This window comes from Coenobita brevimanus, chromosome 98 (genome assembly GCF_032717465.1).
Source record: "Coenobita brevimanus isolate Jiangsu-jjx chromosome 98, ASM3271746v2, whole genome shotgun sequence".
NCBI classification, from domain to species: Eukaryota; Metazoa; Arthropoda; class Malacostraca; order Decapoda; family Coenobitidae; genus Coenobita; species Coenobita brevimanus.
The window spans coordinates 26,591,936-26,616,983 of record NC_137051.1 but is presented as its reverse complement, the minus strand read 5'-3'; the positions used below and the strand labels follow the sequence as shown (position 1 = coordinate 26,616,983).

Sequence of the window (25,048 nt, the reverse complement as noted above, 5' to 3'; positions counted from 1 at the left end):
CAACCACTTCTCACCCTAGCCACAGAGCTAGCTCCAGCCCCACCTCCAGCACACAACATGTCTCCCAAATAACAAAACTCTTCCACACACTCAAGAGATTCACCAGCAAGTTCAATCCTATCACGTCTGACAATCTCCACCTGCTCACCCCGGCACGCCGTACACATAAAATCAGCATTATCTCGCAGTCTTCCTCTGATACCATTACATCTCTTATGCACCCATTTATCACACACACCGCACAAGATGGAATTACTTCCCACGCCCTTGTGGCAAACTGCACGTGGCCACTCTCCCTCGTCTTTGACAGTACCGCCACCAACCCTAGATATCATCGCTTTTGTTTTATCTGCATTTACCCTTAAACCCTTTTGCCCCATACCATCTCTCCACTTCCTAAACCTTTCCTCCGCCTCCCTTTCATTCTCTGCAATCAACACCAAATCATCAGCATACAACAACTCCTACGGGAGTCCGTTTCTAAAGTCACGTGAAAGGGTATCAAGTACCATGATAAACAACATGGGACTCAAGACTGACCCCTGATGCACACCAACATTCACGGAAAACTCATCACTCAAATCTCCATTCACTCTCACCTGGGTGTGAGCACCCACATACATGGCCATAACCACCCTAACCAGCCACTCCTCCAAGCCAAGCTTTCTCATTGCCATCTTCACCACCTCTCTAGGGACTCTGTCAAAGGCCTTTTCCAAATCAACAAAAACAAAATAAAGATCCCTTCTCCTACCAATATATTTTTCCTGAAGCTGTCGAACAATGAATATGGCATCAGTGGTCCCCCTACCTGGCATGAACCCAAACTGCATCTCATCAATATTAACTCTTTCTTTAATCATACCTTCTAAAACTCTCTCCATTACCTTCATTATCTGATCTAAAAGCTTTATACCTCTATAATTTCCTCTTTCCAGGGCATCACCCTTCCCTTTATACACATTTACAATTACACTCTTCAGCCAATCATCTGGGACAACACACTCATAAATAATCCTATTTATCAGGTCAGTGACTAAACTCACCCCTATATCGCCTGAGGCCTTCAACATTTCGGCAGTCAATCCAGACACACCTGCTGCCTTCCCCACCCTCATCCTGCCTATTGCCTCACTCACAGTAGCAGTATCAATCAAAGGCCAAGGGCCAGACACTGGATCTGCTGGCTCCAAACCTTCCCTGTCCCAGTCAAACTCCTCATTCAACAACCGGTTATAATGCTTTCTCCATGCATCTTTAATATCCTCACTGTTCACCACTACCCGTCCTTCATCATTCTTCACACACTGCTTACCTATGATATCCCGATTATCCCTCTTCACCTGACCTGCCACCCTAAATATATTTTTCCTTTCCCCTTGATTTAGGTTATCAAGTAATTGTCTCTGTGACTCAGACTTTGCCCTGTATACCTCTCTTCTAGCCCTACGCTTGGCAGCCAAGTATTCCTCTTTGCTACCACCCTTCTTCCATTCCCGGAAAAGCCTTCTTTTCTCCTTAACTGCAGCTTCTACACCCTCATCCCACCACCAAGTTACTTTATGTCTTGGTGGTCCTCTTGTCCAGCTGCATGTTACATCAGTAACTCTCAAGAAATTGTTCTTGAGGGCTCTGTACTGTTCATTAATGCCTCTGTCTACAGCTCCCTGTTCAGCCACCACTCTCCTCAACTCGATATAGAAGGCATCCCTTACTACTTGGTTTTTCAGCTTCCATATTTTCCTCCTAGGTACATAAGTCCTCTTTTTCATCACTTGTTCTTTAAGCACCATATCACAAATCAATAGTTTGTGCTGCTGCACACACTCCTCACTTCCTATAACTTTAACATCCCTCACTAACCTCCTATCGGCCCTCCTAACCAGAAAATAATCTATCTGACTGCTATTTCCCCCGGACTCATAAGTAATTAACCTACTCTCTCTTTTCCTAAAATATGTGTTGCACACAATCATGTCCGTTGCCTCCCCAAACTCGAGTATCCTTTCCCCTTCTGCATTCCTTAGACCATACGCACATCCCCCATGCACTCCTTCATAACCTTGTGCTGCTTCACCTACATGACCGTTTAAGTCCCCTCCCAAAATCACTATCTCATCATCCCGCATACCACCCACTACAAGTATTAAATCATCCCAAAATCTATCTTTCTCTGATTCATCCAATCCTGCCTGTGGAGCATATGCCGATATAATCACAGCTATCTTTTTTCCGAACAGAATTTTCTCTACCAATATCCTATCACTTACTCTCAAAACATTCATAACATATTCCACCTATTTCTCCGCAACCATCACACCAACACCTTCATATCCGTCTGTCCCCCCCCTGCCAAAACAACTTGTTGCAACAGTCCTTCCCAACAATCTTTCTGGCTGATCCACCTCTGTACCGGACTTCCTGCAAACACGCCACATCCACCCACCTCCTACTGAATGCCTCAACGACTTCCCCTGCTCTTCCCCTCAAACTTCCCACATTCCATGAACCCACCCTCATCCCCGTGGGTGATTTACCGTCCTCAGGCTTGCTTTGAAACTTATTTTGTTTTGTCATCTTCAGTATTTATAAGGGGGGACAGACACAGCACAGGTCCCACTCACTGCACAGTCCCAGGTCCAGGCAATGGATCTGGGACCCCTAGCCCACCAGCTTACCAGTGGCTGTGGTAGTGGCCTCGGGGCACCCTGCCAGGACAGCTGCAGGGACACCCTCCAAGCACGTCTTGGCACTGCAACTATCCCGCCGTTATACACCCACTGATAGGGCAGCCTCCTGGGGCGCTACTCCCAGGTTCGGGCCCCTCTCTATTGGGCAGATGCGGCAGCCTGGGAACCACAATGCCTTGTACCCTCTAGCACAGGCCCAAGCCCCATCCCGCCCTGGACCACGATCTATGCTGGCGGAACCCCCGCCACACCTGCCCCCAGAAGTCCGCCACTAGGTAGCGGGGGCAAAGTTTTCTGGTCGCATGCCCTTGCTGGCGCCAACCCCTGTAACGTAGTGGGGTACGTTGTGTGAAATGTAAAGTGCATGTGGTGTAGTGCATAGGTAGTTAGAGGAAATGTTTGGGAGAGTATGCTGGTCTACTCTCCATGTTACTGTCACACTGAAAAGGTCAGCAAAGGGGGATGGTTAGATAGCTAGTGAAACAGGAGCTCCAGCTCTCCCTATCACCAGCATTCCCATTCCCCTCAGGAGTACTACCCTGTTCGATGATTGCTTTCTGTAATTGATGGGTCTGCTTTTCCATGGTAATTGCTTAGCCATGGTATATAGGTCTGCTTGACCAGATAGAGTATTGTTAAACAACAGGAACAAGTGTTGAACAATGTACTGTTGTGGCCTTTTACACTGGCTTTCAAAGGTAGGTTATGTATGATAGGGTGGAGTCAAAGGCTTTTCATCTCATCAACTCTACCCCTCTTACTGACTCCCTTCAACCTCTGTCTCTTCACCGCAATGTTGCATCTTTATCTCTTTTCTATCGCTACTTCAATGATCACTGTTCCTCTGAACTGTCTGCATGTATTCCTCCACTACTACGACTGGCGCGTAACACCCGTCTAGCAGCAAACTCTCACCCCTTTTCTGTCCAACTCTCTAATGCAGGAGTTAACCGTTACTCCCAGTCCTTCATTTATGCAACAGGTCAACTCTGGAACTGTCTCCCTCTGTCTGTATTTCCTGCTTCCTATGATCTCCAGTCTTTCAAACGCAGTGTGTCAAGGCATCTCGAAATGAATGGATCTTGAATTTGGCTCTCTCTTGTATTTTGTTTTTCTCTTGGAAGGAACAGTTTTGCGGGCTCATTGCCTTTGGTTCCTTCTTCCCCACATTTAAAAAAAAAAAAAAAAAAAAAAAAAAAAAGTTTAACGATTGGCTTTAATTTTTTTATCAATTTTGATGATAATTCAGACTAAAATTGTGTTTAAGTTGATTTATAAGCTGTTTTAAGACCAAGATTAATGCTTTTTAGCCATAGGTGGTGTGAACATTGTTGTTTTGGGATACAGTTTACTATGCTTGATTTTTTTCCAGACTTATATTTGACGATTTTCAGATTATATTTGATGGTTTTAGTGAGTTATTTACAGGTGTTATGCTTAGGTTAGCTTCCTTGACTACTGTTGGTCCATTTAGGTTGGTTTTAATCTGGTTTTGGGGCTCATTTGGGTGGGTGTTGGGCTTGGTTCGGGGGGAAACCCAAGGCGGGTAAACTCTGCACATTGCTTTACATGTTAAAAGTACCCCGATATATGATACCTCGCCTAATGATGAGGTTTTACCTAACCAATTTCATTAAACTGGGGTAGGCCTATATATATATATATATATATATATATATATACACAGGTAAGCCCTTAATTCACGCGAGGGTTAGGTTCCCAGACCCTTCGCGTATATGGTAAATTCGCCTATATGTTCTGCCCTTGTGTGCACATAATTACGCATGTCTATACGTATATTACATCTGAATAATACTGTTTATGCAGTACATACACCTTATAAACTAGCATTAAGTATTAAAAACAACAAAAATGTAACAAATTTAAAACTGAAACCTGACAAGCACAGGCATAGGTGGAGACACTTCAGCAGTCTGGTGCACTAGCCCTCACTGCCTCCCGTATGCTACATTCTGCCTTCTTTATTGTATGAACAGTTGACTCAGTCACCCTAAACATGCGGTTACAAGACAATTCACAGGTATAGGTGAAGACACTTTAGCAGTCTGGTGCACTTGCCCTCACTGTCTTCCATATGCTATGTTCTCCTTCTTTTTTGTATGAACAGTTGACTCACCCCAAACATACGGTTCTGAGACAATTCACCATCAAGTCAATTCACCGTCAAAACATGGACAATTCCCTGTCACTCTATTAATATACTTATTATTGATTAATTAATACTTTAATAACTAATTTTCAGGGGGATTTTATAACTCATATAAGTAAAAAACTAGTGTACTGTACTTGCTAAATAAACTGGTATGTAAATAAATGACGGGGAATCGTCCTGACGGAGAATTGTCGCCGACATTCCTCCCTGAAGTTTGTCCAACACTTTAACTTTCTCTGTCAGCAACATCTCTTTACAAGTCAGTTTTGGTGTGTTACCACATGCATCACTGGCACTATGCTTATCCCCCATGTTGACAGACAAGGCAAGCAATTACTGGAAGGCAGAAAAATAAGCCACAAATAACGATTTGCAAGTCATGCATGGTTCGACCGTTGGATTCAAACTGACTGTGTGGTGCATGGTAGACCGATCTCCCAGGCTCCCACACACGCATACATATATGTGTGCACACGGGCAGCAGGTTGGCATTTTTTATATTTTATTTATTTCTCTTGTATATTGAAATTACTTATTTGAATACTATAATTTTGCTTTAATTATTGTACGAAAAATTCGTGGATAACCGAAATCGCGTGAAAAAAGTTCGCGTGAATTAAGGGATAACCTGTATATATATATATATATATATATATATATATATATACTGTATACATATACTGTGAGTGTGCTAATGGTTTTGCTTGTGAGGTGCATATAGGATTTCAGAGATTTAAATGCTTTGTAGATTACACATTTTCTGCCCAATTTACTGAGCATGCTGTTTGATCACTCTGTTTCAACCCTTAGCCGGCGGTGGAACTATATATAGACTGTGCAAAATATGCAGAGAAATTGTGGGGAGACTATATATAGACACTTCCCCCAAAATTGTCCTTTGTAAATCCTAGCAGAGATTCTATATAGTTGGCAATGTGCAATTGCCCTAGAGCCTCAGATATCCCTAACTGGCAACATACAGGTCACAGATGGCTTATTTGAGGTTGCTCACTCGGTGCCTCAGTCAGTGTGTTCCCAGCTCTTAGATGGGAAACAACGCTCTTTTGTTTCTCCTGCAAACCTCAGTTTCTACTTTTCTTTTGATCTTTGGATATTATAGACTCTGTCATGCCCCACACAGGGAGGAACATTAGTGATAATGAGATAATGCTTATTCTAGATAAGGATTTGGATAATGATTTCATTGATAGTATTAGTAGTGATTCTGCACCGGATAGTGATGGTGATGACTGATAATGGTGATGAATCTCAAATTGAGATTGCAAAGGAGCCAGATGATAATTTTATCGCGTGCAGAAGTTGATGGCAATAATGACAGTGCTCCAATTGGGTAGTTGAGTCATTCTCCAGTTAGTAGAGAATGATTGCCGTTTGACATGGGTCAAAGCAGTTTGCAAAATTCTCAGGACCCACAGGAGGTTTTTATGTATTTTGTAGACAGGGATATAATTGAACGTACAGTGAGAGAAACAAACAAATATGCTGCCAAGGTTTGTGAAGAAAAGAGAAGGAAGGGGGAAATGATAAGAAAGAGTAGAGATCTGATGTGGAAGAAAAGTAATGTTGGGGAGATATACTGTATACCTTTGTAGGTTTGGCCATTTTACAAGGCATAGTAAATAAGGCTACAGTCTATCCATACCACTCCGCCAACTAGATGCTTGCAACACCTTTTTGCTATGTTAATGAAATATAGCAAGTGTTCCACATTGCAGTAGTCTCTCTATATAGATTATGTTAAAACCTTACATGCGGTAGAGTTTTTGTATAGATTGTTAAAACCTTTCATGTGGTGGAGTCTATATATAGGTTGTTTTAAAACCTTACATAATGCGATGTAACTATATTTATGCTCCAGTCCCATGGTCGGGGGCATCTGTATAAAAACAATTTTTTTTTTTTTATAGGTGCTTCTTAGCAACTGCTGCTGGCGACTAAGGGTTAATGTGGTGACTATCTTCCATTCACTTGATGTAGTGCTGCCTACTTCTTCCATAGGTGGTTACATCAAGTGACAAGCCTCATGGTTTCCTGTAACCCAGGAAACCATTTACAACATTAGGTGATAACCACATAACCAGATAAACAGATGATGTGGAGCGTACTATGGTGCCCTTGTTAACTGGACAGAGAAGCAAATGCAGTGCCTATCCAGGAACCATTTCTCCACACACTTTCTCATGTTCCACCACAGTGAGGTGCTGTCCACCACTTGGGAATATTGGTTCACTGCACGGACCAGCTCTCCCAGGGCAGTTCTTTACCATCAGTTGCTGGGTCTGTTCAACCTTAAGATAGATAGGGTGGAGACCAGTATTCACAGGTTTCAATGGATGCACTGATCAGCCTTACAAAAAAATTAGGTATTAAATATTAGTTAAGAAAAGGGGGCAGCAAGTGTGATACCTGATGTATTGTGTAGAAATGAGAGTACAGCACAAAAGTATTGTGTGGACACAGGTAAAAAGATAATTGTCCATAAAATAATTTGAATATGGTTGGTGGTGTTGTGCTACCTCAGTTTTTGTTGAGTAGAACCATCAACTGCAGGCTAGCAACCACCCCTGTAGGGCTGTTCTCTGTAGTGAACTAATGTTCCCATGTGACTTGCAGTGCCTTGCCACAGCAGGTTGTGTAGTGAACCAGTGTTCCCATGTGTCTGGCAATGCCTTGCCACAGGAAGTTGTGAATATTACGTTGGAGGTTTGGTTCCAGGGTGGATGCCACATTTGCCTCACTCCATCCAGGTAACAGGGTCGCCTTAGTAAGCTCCATGTTACCCTGTTATTTGGCTGTATTGTTACCACCCAGCATTGTAAATGGTTTCTGGAGTTGCATGAGACAATTTGTCTCGCCACTTGTGAAGAGCCAGCCAAAGTGGAAAGAAGACCAATACATATTGATGATAAGGATGAGAGAAATAGGAAGAGGGGAGGACAGACACAGAAAAAGAATGACAATCATGAAGGAAGAAATGGCAGCACTACATCCCATCCTACCACCTGACCAAATGGTGAAAGTGAGAATTAAATGAAAAAGGTGGGTCTGATATACAGGAATCAAACAGTGTGACAGACTCCCTAAAAAGGGGATGAAGAATGATAGATGGTTTGGTGCCTTGGTAAATGTAACTGAATATGGAGAATTGTTGTTGAATAACAGTACCAACAGTGAAGAGCTGCATATTCATTATCAACTTAGTTGCTTTATACAGCATATGCTGTCTTATTATAATGTTATGTCCATGTCCCACACTGCCACAGGCTCTAACAGCAATAGTTCAGTTTAGGAAGGTTGCTACCCAGTGAGTTGTTCTTCCTATGGTCAGCCTTTTGGTGTGCATCAATGAGATCAGTTCAGGCATTGCAAATAAACACTGGCTTCTTAGTTTGCTGTCTTTATTTTTCAAATAACTACACCTAATGCATGCCAACTTCACTTTTGCTGTTTTCACAATTACCGGAGCTATACAATCTGCACGGATAATGAATTAAACTCAGTCTGAACTGGAACAAAACTTGACTCCCCTAGACTCTTCCATCTCCTTATATAGCCTTGCATTAAACTCAAAGCTTCTAGAGTACTCTAGCACCTACAGTTACCAAATCGGAGATCCAAAACATGCCAGAGTTTTCTTACATTGCATAACACACTAAGTTATCTAGCAGACAAACTGAGATAAAGTTACATAATTTAACAAACAGTCACATAAATAAAACATAATAGAAAAAAATGAGCATAAAATTTAATGTACAACTTATAAAATACCTCCTCTCACAAATAGCATCCTGACTGGCAACTTGTGCAGCTGAAAAATACAAACTCTGAGAACCTTCCATTACTTCCCATTTAGCATATCCCGCTTCTCAGCAATAAGTTCTGCTTGCTTTATGATTTTCATTATTATCAGTGGCTGAGAAAGTCTTGGCAAGATGTCTATCTATCTATCTATTGCCAAACACCTCAACCCCGTTCAGGGTGGCCACAAACAAATTGCCTCCACATCACCCTGTCCCCTGCCATTTCACTGCCCTGCTCCCAACTCACACTCCCCTCTCTCATATACCTCTCCACCCCATCCCTCCATCTCATCCTCAGCCTCCCCCTTCCTATCCCCCCCTCCACTTCACTCACATACACTCTCTTCGTCAGTCTTTCTCCCTTCATCCTCTCCACATGGCCAAACCACCACAGTGTATTCCTCCTAACGCTTCCTATCACATCCACATCCACACCACAACACTCCTTTATATCCTCATTTGTCAGCCTGTCTTTCCATGTGACTCCACAGGCTCCTCTTAAATAACTCATTTCCACTGTTCTCACTCTTGACTTGTGCCCTTCCAACAACGTCCAAGCTTCACTTCCATACATTAGAGTTGGTATCCCTTTCCTTGGGGGAAGCAGCCTTGGTATATAGATAGATAGATAGTAACTTTTCACTTCCTTGCACACTTCCCTGTTTCTTATCACTGCTTTCAAGGAACCAGCAGCCTTTCTTCCTTGCTGTACCCTTTCAAGCACTTCACCTTCCAAACCTCCATCCTTACTCATCACACTACCCAAGTACTAAAACGTACTCACATTTTCCAATTCCTCACCATCCAACCTCGCTGTACATTCATTGACTTCACGTCTCTCAAAGACCATCACTTTACTCTTCCCTACATTCACCTTTAGATTCCGTTTCTTACACATTCTCCCAAACTCACCCACCAAGCCTGGCAGCTCCCCTTCGTCTTCACTCAACAACACAATATCATCTGCAAACAACAGTACAGGGAGTTTCCAAACACTACCCTCTCTCACCAGGGCCACTCCAACATCCACTACCCTACCTTGTACCTCTTTTATTACCCCATCTATGTACAGATTGAACAACCATGGAGACATGACACATCCCTGTTTCAACCCAACCTTCAAAGAGAAAAATTCACTCAGTTCACCATCCACACGCACTGTAGCCATGCACCCTCATACATAGTCTTCACAGCATTCAACAACTTCCCATCTACTCCATATATTCTTAATACTTTCCACAATCCTTGTCTATCCACCCTGTCATATGCTTTCTCCAAATCCATGAAAGCCACATACAACTTCTTTCCCTTCTCTAGAAACTTTTCCATTAAAGATCTAAGAATGAATATCTGATCTACACAACCTCTTCCCTTCCTAAAGCCTCCCTGTTCTTCTCCAACTAATTCCTCTGTTATTTCCCTAACTCTGTCAATAAGTATCCTACCATACACTTTTACTCGGCAGCACTTGTAAACGTTTCTCTCATTGACTCAGACCTGACCCCATCTTCATTTGAATTTATGGAAGTATTAATAAATTTCCATCAGAATACCATTAGAATTGCAATTGTCTATCAACCAGATCATCCGGGCAGAGATCGAGGTTTTATGGAGGAGTTTGGGCAGTTTCTTGAAGGGTTTTCTCTTAAACCTGGAGGACTTCTTGTTTGTGGTGATTTCAATTATTGCATTGATAGTCCAGAGTCAAAACCATTTTCTTCAGAATTCCCTGAGTTGATCACCCAGAACAATTTTTTCAATCATGTGAGTAATCCAACTCATGTCTCAGGACATGTCCTTGACTTGATCTTGTCCCCTGTTGGTTGCAGGCGTGTATCAGATGTGGAGGTTGACTCATTTGACCCCCTCATCTCTGATCATGCTCTGATCACTCTTAGTTTTGATGTCCCGAAATCCCCTTCATATAAAAAGGTCATCAGGTTCAGAAATTACAACAATGCTGACCGCCAGTTGATGTGTTTTGAAATTGATCAACTTTTAAACTCCATCGATTCTTCAAGTCTTTCTTCTGGTGAATTGGTTGATATTTACAACAATGAGCTCAGGTCAATTTTTGACCATTATTGTCCTGAGGTAGTAAAAACAATCACTGTACGTGATAATTCTCCGTGGTATGGTCCATCCATTAATTCTATGCGTAGACAACGTAGAAGGGCAGAACGTGAGTGGCGCTTGCAGCGGACCGAAGTAACTCGTTTGCGTTATGTTTTTGCGAGAAGAGCAGTCGTTCACACTGTAAAAGCCCAAAAGTCTAGGTATTATCAAAATAAAGCTGATTCATGTGGTGGTGATAAAAAAAAACTGTCTGCAATTGTGAACAATTTGGTTGGTCGGAGGAATGTAATTGTCAAACCAACTTCTGTATCTGATGCCCAATTGGCTTCTGATTTTGCTTCGTTTTTTACAAGTAAGATATCTCGCATAAGAAGTGATTTAGACAGCAGTTCTCCTAGTGAAGCATACTCAGTTGACTTCCAGCCACTGTGCACCGGGGATCATTTGCTTTCAACGTTTCATCCGCTGGATGTAAACAAAGTCAAATGTTACATCAGAGAACTTAATAAAACATTTTGCTCACTCGATCCATGTAACATGTCACAACTGCCTGATGTGTATGAGCATGCTGCAGACTTTATCTGCAACATAATAAATAGATGCTTCTTAGAAAGTAATTTTGTGCAGTCTGAGAAACGTGCTTTGCTTAGGCCCCTAATTAAGAAACCTGGCCTTGATGTCGAGAGCACGACAAATTATCATCCTGTCTCTAACCTGTCTTTTTTATCCAAGATTATTGAGCGGGCCATACTCGATCAACTCTTACCACTACTGGAACACAACAGAGTTGTTTCTGTTGTTCAGTCAGCATACAGAAAATACCATTCAACTGAAGCTGCACTAACAAGGATTCGGAGTGACTTAGTGGCAAACACTTGTAGTGGGATGTCCTCTCTCCCAGTTCTTTTGGATTTGTCTGCAGCTTTTGATACCGTAGATCATAAACTCTTGTTGGATGATCTGTATTTTTATGGCGTTCGTGATAGTGCCCTTTTGCTCCTTAAGTCGTATCTGTCGGACAGATCTCAGAGAGTGGTTGTTGATTGCGCTAGCTCTGATTTTGCTCCTCTTCTATTTGGAGTCCCTCAAGGATCAGTTTTGGGTCCATTTCTATTTACTCTCTACACAAGTAGTTTATCGTCTCTACTTGATGCTCATGATGTGTCCTATCATTTTTATGCTGATGACACCCAGCTCTATGTTAAGATGTCAGATATCAACGATACTAAGACAAAGTTTGAATCTCTAATGTCTGATATTAAGATTTGGATGGCTAAGAGGAAACTTAAGCTGAATGACGGTAAAACTGAGATCATCATCATCAGAGGAAACAGAAGGGGTGATGACACTGACAATGCCCTGGCTTTGAACATTGGTGTGTCACAGCTGCATCCAGTCAGTTCTGTTCGAAATCTGGGTGTTTATTTTAATTCTAAGTTAAATTACAAAGAACATATTAATCAGGTTGTAAGAGGGTGTAACTTGCATATCAGAAATCTGTACTCTGTGCGAAGATTCCTGAATAGACGGTGCCTCTTAACATTGGTCCATGCAGTGGTCTTGTCTCGTGTTGATTATTGTAATTCACTGTGGGTTGGTCTTCCAAATAATATACTAACAAAAGTTCAGTCTGTGTTGAACAGGGCAGCACGGCTTATCTTTGGTCTCCCCCCGAGAACCTCAAATACCCCTTTTCTGATTGAGTTGCATTGGTTACCAGTAAAGGGTAGAATTGAATTTAAACTGTGTCTTATTACATTCAAAGTTCTTAAGTTTGGTGAACCGAAGTATCTTGCTGAATTGTTAAAACTTCCATCGACACGCCCGGGTGTGATGTTACACAGTGAAGATGATTCCTTGCGTCTTGATGAGCCAGGAGCCATTCACCAGTCATCTTTCTCTGATCGTTCTTTTGCATATAGAGCCCCTAGATTATATAACAGATTGCCATTGTCCATAAGACAACTCTCTACTGTTGAATCCTTTAAGAGACAGCTGAAAGCCTTTCTTTTTTCAAAATGCTGTGACCTGGAGAAAGGTACTATGATGGATGATTATAGGGTTTAAATATTGCCACTTTCATGTATATATGATGTAGCTTGTATTATATGCAAGAAATGTCACAATTATTGTAATTGTAAAAATAATGTATGTGTGTCGAGCGCTAGCGAATTCCCAAAAGGAAGAATTGGCACTTTTGAGAATCAAAAGGCCAGATTATTGTTATTATTACTATTACTAAGAAGAAAAATGCCCCTATGATTACCACACACTTCTTTTTCCCCTTCTCCTTTGTACAAGGGAATAATTACACCATTCTTCCAATCCTCCGGAACTCCGCCTTCCTCCCAGGCCAATCTGCACATCTTCCACATCCATTCTACTACTATCTCTCCCCCATGCTTCAACATATCTCCACACACTCCCTCAATTCCTGGGGCTTTCCCCAATTTAACTTTCTTCATTGCATCCACAACTTCTATTCTACTGATTTCTTCCTGTCTTCTCATCTCCCTCCTTCTCCCAGGCATTCCCCAGCCACTTATACTTGCATCACTTCCATCCTCTATGTTCAACAATTCCTTAGAGTGTTCTCTCCATCTGCTCACTTTATCTCTCTTCTCCACTAGTAATCTACCATTTTTATCTTTCACTTCCCTGCTAACTTCACTTCCACCCTGTCTTACTCTCCTCACCATTTTCCAGAACATTTTCTTACAGTCCCTCCACACTACACTCAAATTCCTTCCAAATTCCTCATCCACTCTCTTCTTACACTCTCTTATTAATCTTTTTACCTCTCTCTTTCTACATATAACTCTGTCTTCTGCCTCTCAACTTCTCCCACGCCCCTATTTCTCATCCATTCATTGTATGTTTTCTTCTTTTGTGCCACAGCCTGTCTCACCTCTTCATTCCACCACGCTGTTCCTTGCACCCCCCTCCGTCTTCTCTTCATCCCACACACCATATCACATGCTGCACATATTTCTTCTGTGAATATCCTGCACACACCTTCCACGTCCCCCATCTGCTCCAATTCATATTTGCCCAAATCGTTCCTCCACTTCTCTCTTATATTCTGCCTTTTTCTCATCCTCTTGTAACCTTATCACTCTCCTTGCAAATACTCCTTCTTCCTGTCCTTCCCTTCTTCTATTACTCCATCTTATTTGGATCTTGATTCTGGCCACCACCAAGTAGTGGTCAGAAAGTCCACTCCGCAAGCCTCTATAAGCTCTTGCATCCATTACACATCTTCGCATCCTTTCATCCACACACACCTAATCAGTCATTGCTTTCATATCATTCAGTTCACCACCCACCCTTCTCATCACTCGCTATGTATACCTGTGGATCGTTTTATGCCTGAAGAGGGTATTAGCTATCATTAACCCCCTCCCAGCACAAATGGCCACTAACGCACTGCCATTCTTATCTATCTCAGCAGGCACACCCCACTCACCAACTATTCCATCCACCTTCACGTTCCCTACTTTACCATTCATATCACTGATCAAAAACACTCTCTCACTCCTTCCAAACTTTTCCATGCACACTTCCACATTTGTCCAGAACTCTTCTCTCACTCTGCTTGCATGATCTTGCGTTGGCGCACGCATGCACACAATCTCCCACATTTGTATTCCAACTTTCAATCTTACCCACACAGTCCTTGACCCAAGTGATCCATACTCTCTCATGTTCTTCTTCCATCTTTTACTCACAAATATACACACTCCTTCTTGTGCCCTCTGATTCATACCTACTCCTGCACATATACCCCATCCATACTCCCATTCTCTCACACTCTCACCTCTCCATTTAGTTTCAGTTACTCCACATAATCAACTTTCACACCCTCAAGCACCTGGACAATCTCTCTCTCTTTCACCTCATCATTCACACCTCTTACATTCCATGTTCCGATTACCATGTCAAGATGTATTGTGTATTATTCAGCAATTATTTTAGAAAATTGAAAAATATTCACAGTGTTACTCCTCTACAGCAACAAGCTGGTGACACTTCCCCAAGAAATTGGATGCCTCGTGAACCTGCAGACACTGGGGCTTTCTGAGAACTCTCTTACCTCCCTTCCTGACACCTTGGCGAGGCTAGAGAAGCTGCGTGTGCTGGACCTGCGCCACAACAAGCTGAACGAGATCCCTGATGTGGTGTATCGACTCACTTCCCTCACAACCCTGTTCCTGAGGTTTAACAGGATAAGGGTTGTTGGTGAAGATATTCGCAACCTCAAGGTGAGTCAGTTATTCCTTGATCATTGATGTTTATTATATTATTTAATTATATCTATTGACACATAATTATGTTGAACCATTCTTTCCTTGTAAGCTTCTTAACCCATGACTTCCATCTTATATTTCTGCTGATCCTTTTCCCAGTTGGGCATTTCAGAGTAAGTCACCTTTTTTTAGACCTTAATATCTTAGCAAAAACTTAACCAGAAATAAAAAACTGAATGTCAGAATACTCACAATCCTTTGACTTCAAGCTGATGGCCTCAGATTGTCCATGAACTGTGTGTAGTCAGAGAGAGAGAGTGGGGAATTGGGGCAACATTTAATGTTTTTTTTTGCCTGTGTCTATGCATGGCTGAGGTGCAGTGGCACAACTAAGGCTTATACTAGCTCTCCACAATAATAACACATCCAGAAGACCGCAGTCAACCACAAACACCATTTCTGTGTAGGATTTTCAGAATTTTTGTGTGAGTGCAGTTACCATAACAAGGACCTTGAGGCAGGCTAGCTCAGCCCACCCATGGCCGTATACACCTTCTTGCCTCGCCACCATGCCTACACAGCGCCTTACAAAACACACACACACACACACACAGCATCAGAGTCAACACGTGTGTCTTCTCACTCCATGCTGGCCACCCTTGGCTGCAACTGGCCATACCTAAATAGTATCTTTATGTCAAGCTCTATATGAAGTTAAACTAAATGGTGTTCTAATATAGTAGAGCAAGTACCTGTATAAGCAAAAGTGTTGTCCAAGTAACAGAATACAGCCAGTTAGTGCAGGAATGCGCTGATCAGGCTCCCAGCTGTTTTGTCTATCACATGCGAGTACCAGGGAGATGATTACTTGTAATTAGAATTTTATTTTCTCAGTAATACCACAAGATGAGCACCATCTTTAGGAAAGTGAATATGAAAGGAGTTAAGAAAAGGGATAACGGTAGAAAACAGGATGATGATTTCTGCCAGGAACTAGTTGAAATGGAAACATATAACAAAGGGTGAACAGGTTGAAGAAGGCTTTGCAGAGTAAAGTGGATGAAATTAAGAAGCAATTGCACATGCAGAAGGAAGAAAATGAAAAATTAGTAAAGAGTAGAGCAAAAAAGACAACAATAGATGAGCTGTCAGTTGAGATGGGTTTACTAAGAAGGAAGATTAGTGAAGCGGCAGGTACAGTCGTCCACCATGAGAATAGTATGGAGGAGTTCAGAAATGATACAGAGACAATTATGCAAGCAAGCAGTCTGATAGACGAAAGCAGTGATACTGAAGAGAAGATATTCCAGGTGAATGAAATGATGCAAGGCTACAAAGATGATGTGGAAACTACATATACTGAAATGGTGAAAGTAAGGAAAGAGAAACAAGAGTCAAAGAAAAAAGCATTAAAAAGGAAGTGAAAAAAATAATCCAAAACAACCCAAAATTGGTCAAAGATTCAGCAGATATCAACAAATCTATAATAATCACTGGTATAGACAAAGAAAAAATAAAAAACAATTTTGAAAGACAAAAAGAAGATGGCAAATATAATGAGCATATTAAAGGAAGTATCAGAGGAAATCTGTAATAAAGACATAGAGGAACACAAAAGACTAGGGAAATGTGAGAGAAATAAGTCAAGGCCACTGAAAGTAACCTTCCGGAGTGTAAACAGTGTGGAGGAAATACTAAAAAATGCAAACAAACTCATGGAAAAAGAGGAATTTAAAAAATATGGATAAAAAGATGCCTGACTCAAGAGGTACTAAGAATACTAAAGGAGAAGAGGGAGGAGGCAAAAACAAAGAAAGAGAGAAGATTAGAGGAAGAAAATAGTACATTTTTTTTTCAAAGTAATTGGATTGCAGGTACAAAGTGGTACATAACCAACAGGGAATAAAAAGGAGGAGGGTAGTCGAGTCAAGCTATGGTAGGTATGTAAACAAGATGATTAAGCTGATGTACTCAAATGTAGATGCAATGGTGTCTAAATTATTAGAGATAAAAGCCAATGGCAAAGAAAAGGAACCATATATTATTTGCCTAACTGAAACAAAATTAACCCCAAAGATATCAAACAATACCCTAAACTTAGAGGAATACAGTATATGGAGAAGAGACAGAAATTTAAGAAGGGAGGGGGAATTATAATTTTAACAAAGAAAAATCTACAAGTCAAAGAAATAAAACTAGTTATGCCCTCACAAGTAGAACTGATTGCATTAGAGAATAACACATGTGAAGGTAATTGTGGCATATGTATACATGCCACCCAAAACAAACACTTGGGAAAGAGGCAAATATGAAGACCTGGCAGAAAGTACAATTCAGAGTTTAAGAACATTATTACATAGAATGGAAGAGAAATCTGAAAGAATTATATCAACCGGAGATTTCAGTACAAATGTAAATTGGAATACTCTGGATGTAAGAAGCCATGAAAACTGTTGGGGACAAAAGCTCCTAGATCTTGTGCAGGAGTTTTTCCTAATACAACATGTAAAGGAAAGCACCAGAAAAAGAGGACAATGATCCATCAATAGTAGATCTTATATTTACTAGGCAAGAAAATGATATTGAAAGTATAATGTACTACCCTCCATTCGGCAAAAATGACCATGCAACTTCAGGATTGCATATGACACAGTTACCAGAAGAGTTACAAAAAGACTCTAAACTACAAAAAGGGCAACAATCATGACTTGAAGAAGTACTTTTTAGAAATAGATTGGGAAAAGGAACTTAGAGGACATGATTTAAATATCCATCCATCCATCCATCATCCAATCTTACATTGCCCCATGAAGAGCATAGGAGCCAGGGGCTAGGCAGTTGGTCCTGACATTTAACCCCTAAAGTACGCAATTTGCTCAGCAGGTCTGTCCCTCCAGCCGCAAAACAGGGTCAATTTTTCAACTTTCACCAAGGTAAAAATTTTTCTTTCACATTTCAATAGACTGAATTTACACACCTGCAAATGTATATTTCAGCCTGATTGACCAAATAGTTATCGCACAATTACCCGTCAAAGATGCAACAAAGCTACCAATCCCCCGTGGGTGAAAATAGAAAATGTACAGAAAATGCATTATTTACGGTAAATAATTATATGTACATAACTAATGTCAATGTGAAGTGTTCCCTAGGCATGAAATGTCAGTCTGGTATATGCCCATAGCAACAAAACAAGCCAGGCAAAAAGTGGAGGTGGAGTGTGTGTGGCAGGAGGGGGAATGATGATGGAGGGATAGGGGAGGAGGGAGAGGGGAGAAGGGTTGCTTTGCTCACACTGCTGTAGGGGGTATGTTGGGGTATGGTTGGTTGGGAGGGGACAATGTGGAGATGATGCAATGGGACTGAGGGAGGTAAAGTGACAGTGGTGGTGGGGGGGATTCCTTCTCCCCCACCTTAGGGGGCCAATCACACCATACCACCCCAGACACTCTAGCTCTCATTGTTCTGATCCCATATATGTCACCAAAGGAGTGGAGTTACCCTCCCCCAGTTTTTTATGTCTTTATCGATCGTGTGGGATTGGCTGGCGTGTCAAATTACACAAAAGCACAATCGTGCGGCATAGGTCTTTAGGGATTAAGATGAGAGTGACCAGCCTCACTCATCCCTGAGTGGCATTACATGAGCAATCAATCCCAACCATCCTTTGGATATAAACCTTCCCCAGCTCAATCCGATTGGAGCGCAATAATTACCCACTAAACCACCAGGCGCCAAAATTTGGTTTTATGGTTACCCCCCAGCGTAGTAAATGGTTTCCTGGTGTACAGGAAACCATTTGGCTTGTCACTCAGTGTAGACTCACCCACAGGCAGAAGGAAGAGGAGAGAAAGAAGGAAAGAAAGAGAGAAGAGGGAGTGTAAAGTTGCCCGTAGGCAGAAGGACAAGGAAAGAATGAAGGAAAGAAGGATGGAGGAGAGGAAAGGGCACACACCCGACAGCAGCACTACATCGAGTGAGTGGATGGTGAGTGCCCCCACCTATCTATCTATATTGCCAGATGCCATAATCCCGAAAGGGGTGGCCATTTGACTTTGAGTTATTTGTTTTATACGGGGAGGGGCACTAACCCTCCACCAACTCACTTGCTGACATGTAGGGAACACGTATGGTTTGGTTTTATGGTTACCTCCCAGCGTTGTAAATGGTTTCTTGGCTTACAGGAAACCATGTGGCTTGTCACTTACTGTAAAGCCACCTGTAAAGGGAAGAAAAGCAATAAGAAATGACAAGAAAGATGGAAGAAATAGGAAGAGAGGAGGGCAAGCATGGAAAAGAATGATTAAGGCTAAGGAAGAAGAAGGCAGCATTACATCGTGAGTGGCCCAGCTACCACTAGATAATTCTTTGATTTTTATAAAATAGGAGTACAAAATTATATCCCTCAGCAGAAAGAAATAGAAATGAAAATAAAGAAATGGTTTAATACAGAATGTAAAAAATCAAAAGTAAAAAGAGACTTGCTGTGGGACAGATACAGAAGACACAATAGTCTGTCTGTCTATCTATCTATTGCCAGACGCCTCAATCCCGTTTGGGGTGGCCACAAACAGATCGCCTCCAAGTCGCCCTGTCCTCCGCCGTTTCACTGCCCCGCTCCCAACTCACATCCCCCTCTCTCATATACGTCTCCACCCCATCCCTCCATCTCATCCTCGGGCCTCCCCCTCCCTCTTCCCCTCTCCACCTCACTCACATACACTCTCTTCGTCAGTCTTTCACCCTCCATCCTCTCCACATGGTCAAACCACCTCAGTGTGTTCCTCATAATGCTTCCTGTCACATCCACATCCACACCACAACGCTCCTTTATATCCTCATTCGTCAGCCTGTCTCTCCACGTGACTCCACAGGCTCCTCTTAAATAACTCATTTCCACTGCTGTCACTCTTGACTTGTGTCCTTCCAACAACGTCCAACCTTCACTTCCGTACGTTAGAGTTGGTATCACAATACTGTTGTGTAGTAACTTTTTCACTTCCATGCTCACTTCCCTGTTTCTTATCACTGCTTTCAAAGAACCAGCAACCTTTCTTCCCTGCTGTACCCTTTCAAGCACTTCACCCTCCAAACCTCCATCCTTACTCATCACACTACACAAGTACTTAAATGTTCTCACATTTTCCAATTCCTCACCCTCCAACCTCGCTGTACATTCACTGACTTCACCTCTCTCAAAGACCATCACTTTACTCTTCCCTACATTCACCTTCAGATTCTGTTTCGTACACACTCTCCCAAACTCATCCACCAAGCCTTGTAGCTCCCCTTCATATTCACTCAGCAACACAGTATCATCTGCAAACAACAGTCCTTGTAGCTCCCCTTCATATTCACTCAGCAACACAGTATCATCTGCAAACAACAGTACAGGGAGTTTCCTAACACTCTCACCAGGGCCACTCCTACCTTGTACCTCTTTTATTACCCCATCCATGTACAAATTGAACAACCATGGAGACATGACACATCCCTGTTTCAACCCAACTTTCAAAGAGAAAAATTCACTTAGTTCACCATCCACACGCACTGCAGCCTTCGCACCATCGTACATATTCTTCACAGCATTCAACAACTTCCCATCTACTCCATATATTCTTAACACTTTCCACAATCCTCGCCTATCCACCCTGTCATATACTTTCTCCAAATCCATGAAAGCCGCATACAACTTCTTTCCCTTCTCTAGAAACTTTTCCACTAAAGATGTAAGAATGAATATCTGATCTACACAACCTCTTCCCTTCCTAAAGCCTCCCTGCTCTTCTGCAACTAATTTCTCTGTTCTTTCTCTAACTCTGTCAATAAGTATCCTGCCATACACTTTTCCTATTATACTAAGAAGACAAATGCCCCTATGATTACCACACACTTCTTTATCCCCTTTTCCTTTGTACAAGGGAATAATTATACCTGACTTCCAATCCTCCGGGACTCTACCTTCCTCCCAGGCCAATCTGCACATCTTCCACGTCCATTCTACTACTATCTCTCCCCCATGCTTCAGCATTTCACCACACACTCCATCAATTCCTGGGGCTTTCCCCAATTTAACTTTCTTCATTGCATCCACAACTTCTATCCTACTGATTTCTCCCTGTCTTCTAACCTCCCTCCTCCTCCCAGCCATTCCCCAGCCACTTATACTCGCATTACTTCCATCCTCTATGTTCAACAATTCCTTAAAGTGTTCTCACCATCTGCTCACTTTTTCTCCCTTCTCCACTAGTAATCTACCATTTTTATCTTTCACTCCCCTGCTACCTTCACTTCCACCCTGTCTTACTCTCTTCACCTCTTTCCAGAACATTTTCTTACAGTCTTTCCACTTTACACTCAGATTCCTTCCAAATTCCTCATCCACTCTCTTCTTACTCTCTCTTACTAATCTTTTCACCTCTCTCTTTCTTTCTGCATATAACTCTCGCTTCCGCCTCTCAACTTGTTCCATGCCCCTATTTCTCATCCATTCATTGTATGCTTTCTTCTTTTGTGCCACAGCCTGTCTCACCTCTTCAGTCCACCATGCTGTTCCTTGCACCCCCCTCCGTCTTCTCTTCCTTCCACACACCACATCACATGTTGCACATATTTCTTCTGTAAATATCGTACACACAACTTCCACGTCTCCCATCTGCTCCAATTCATATTTGCCCAAATCATTCCTCCACTTCTCTCTTATACTCTACCTTTTTCTCATCCTTTTGTAACCTTTCCACTCTCCTTGCAACTACTCCTTCCTCTCGTCTTTCTCTTCTTCTATTCCTCCATCTTACTTGAATCCTAATTCTGGCCACCACCAAGTAGTGGTCAGAAAGTCCACTCCCCCAACCTCTATAAGCTCTTGCATCCATTACACATCTTCGCATCCTTTCATCCACACACACATAATCAATCATTGCCTTCCTTTCATTCAGTTCACCACTCACCCTTCTCATCACTCGCCATTTATACCTGTGGATCATTTTATGCCTGAAGAGGGTATTGGCTATCACCAACCCCCTCCCAGCACAAATGTCCACTAACGCACTCCCATTCTCATCTATCTCAGCAGGCACACCCCACTCACCAACTATTCCATCCACCTTCACATTCCCAACTTTACCATTCATATCACCGATCAAAAACACTCTCTCATTCCTTCCAAACTTTTCCATGCACACTTCTACATTTGTCCAGAACTCTTTTAGCACGATCTTGCGTTGGCGCATACACACACACAATTGCCCACATTTGTATTCCAACTTTCAACTTTACCCACACAATCCTTGACCCAACTGATCCATACTGTCTTATGCTCTTCTTCCACCTTTTACTCACAACTATACATACTCCTTCCTTTGCCCCCTCAGTCTCACCTACTCCTGCACATATACCCCATCCATGCTTTCATTCTCTCACAGTTTCTTCTCTCCATTTTGTTTCAGTTATTCCACATACATCCACTTTCATACCCTCAAGCACCTGGACAATCTTTCCCTCTTTGACCTCATCATTCACTCCTCTTACATTCCATGTTGCCATTACCAAGTCCTTTGTCCGGTCCTGGGTCGTCATCGTTTGGTCAGTCCTTGTCCGAGGCTTCTTGTTTGTTTTTTTAATTAGTTGTTTCCCGGGGAGGGGCACTAACCCTCTGCCAACCCTTTTAGTCACCTTTTACGACAAGCAGGGATACTGGGGGAGTATTCTTGAAAAACCCCTCTACCCCCAGAGGGCATATAACAACTATAAACAGGCAAGAAATGATTATACAGACATAAGGAGGGAGGCTCAGAGACAGTTTGAGGAAGACATTATAAATAATGGTGATCATCCTAAGCTATATTACAGCCATATCTGAAACAATACCAAAGTTAAAGATAAAATACAGTCCATTACGAATGAGGGGATCATCTATACACAAGAGAAAGATATTTATGAAGCACTAAATAAAAACTTCCAATCATCTTTTACAAAAGAAAATAATTTTGAAAGAGAGAGTAAGAAGAGAGTGGATGAAGAATTTGGAAGGAATTTGAGTGTAAAGTGGAGAGACCGTAAGAAAATGTTCTGGAAAGAGATGAAAAGAGTAAGACAGGGTGGAAGTGAAGTTAGCAGGGGAGTGAAAGATAAAAATGGTAGATTACTAGTGGAGAAGGGAGAAAAAGTGAGCAGATGGAGAGAACACTTTAAGGAATTGTTGAACATAGAGGATGGAAGTAATGTGAATATAAGTGGCTGGGGAATGGCTGGGAGAAGGAGGGAGGTGAGAAGACAGGAAGAAATCAGTAGAAGTTGTGGAAGCAATGAAGAAAGTTAAATCGGGGAAAGCCCCAGGAATTGATGGAGTGTGTGGTGAAATGCTGAAGCATGGGGGAGAGATAGTAGTAGAATGGATGTGGAAGATGTGCAGATTGACCTGGGAGGAAGGTAGAGTCCCGGAGGATTGGAAGTCAGGTATAATTATTCCCTTGTACAAAGGAAAAGGGGATAAAGAAGTGTGTGGTAATCATAGGGGCATTTGTCTTCTTAGTGTAATAGGAAAAGTGTTTGGTAGGATACTTATTGACAGAGTTAGAGAAAGAACAGAGAAATTAGTTGGAGAAGAACAGTGAGGCTTTAGGAAGGGAAGAGGTTGTGTAGATCAGATATTCATTCTTAGATCTTTAGTGGAAAAGTTTCTACAGAAGGGAAAGAAGTTGTATGTGGCTTTCATGGATTTGGAGAAAGCATATGACAGGGTGGATAGACAAGGATTGTGGAAAGTATTAAGAATATATGGAGTAGATGGGAAGTTGTTGAATGCTGTGAAGAGTATGTACGATGGTGCGAAGGCTGCAGTGCGTGTGGATGGTGAACTAAGTGAATTTTTCTCTTTGAAAGTTGGTTTGAAACAGGGATGTGTCATGTCTCCATGGTTGTTCAATCTGTACATGGATGGGGTAATAAAAGAGGTACAAGGTAGGGTAATGGATGTTGGAGCAGCCCTGGTGAGATAAGATAGTGTCTGGAAACTCCCTGTACTGTTGTTTGCAGATGATACTGTGTTGTTGAGTGAAGATGAAGGGGAGCTGCAAGGCTTGGTGGATGAGTTTGGGAGAGTATGTACGAAACAGAATCTGAAGGTGAATGTAGGGAAGAGTAAAGTGATGGTCTTTGAGAGAGGTGAAGTCAATGAATGTACAGCGAGGTTGGATGGTGAGGAATTGGAAAATATGAGAACGTTTAAGTACTTGTGTAGTGTGATGAGTAAGGATGGAGGTTTGGAGGGTGAAGTGCTTGAAAGGGTATAGCAGGGAAGAAAGGTTGCTGGTTCTTTGACAGCAGTGATAAGAAACAGGGAAGTGAGCATGGAAGTGAAAAAGTTACTACATGACAGTATTGTGATACCAACTCTAACGTATGGAAGTGAAGCTTGGACGTTGTTGGAAGGACACAAGTCAAGAGTGAGAGCAGTGGAAATGAGTTATTTAAGAGGAGCCTGTGGAGTCACATGGAGAGACAGGCTGACGAATGAGGATATAAAGGAGTGTTGTGGTGTGGATGTGGATGTGGATGTGATAGGAAGCGTTATGAGGAACACACTGAGGTGGTTTGGCCATGTGGAGAGGATGGAGGGTGAAAGACTGACGAAGAGAGTATATGTGAGTGAGGTGGAGGGGGGGAAGAGAGAGGGGGAGGCTGAAGATGAGATAGAGGGATGGGGTGGAGAGGTATATGAGAGGGGGGTGTGAGTTGGGAGCAGGGCAGTGAAATGGCGGGGGACAGGGCAACTTTGAGGCGATTTGCTTGTGGCCACCCCAAACGGGATTGAGGTGTCTGGCAATAGATAGATAGATGATGTGGAACATGCATGCCCACACGTATTACCAGTTACACAAATATCGGAAAAAGAAGTACAGGAAGAGTTCAGCGAATTAGACAAAGGAAAAGCAAATGGTCTGGATGAAATTTCAGGTTGGGTGCTACATGAATGTGGAGAAGTATTAAGCAGACAATTGTATTTTATATTCAAGGAATTCTTAGGTCAAGTAAACAACC

The 25,048-nt window shown here is 42.2% G+C and overlaps 1 protein-coding gene across 1 annotated transcript in view; it reads left to right on the top strand.

Annotated features, from left to right (window-relative positions):
- LOC145414104 (uncharacterized) overlaps positions 1–25,048 on the top strand; it is a 255,196-nt gene that overhangs the window by 58,590 nt on the left and 171,558 nt on the right. The window contains exon 4 of the mRNA XM_080283663.1: positions 14,773–15,022. Coding sequence (XP_080139789.1) covers positions 14,773–15,022 — 250 coding nt within the window. The remainder of the gene's footprint in view (positions 1–14,772; positions 15,023–25,048) is intronic.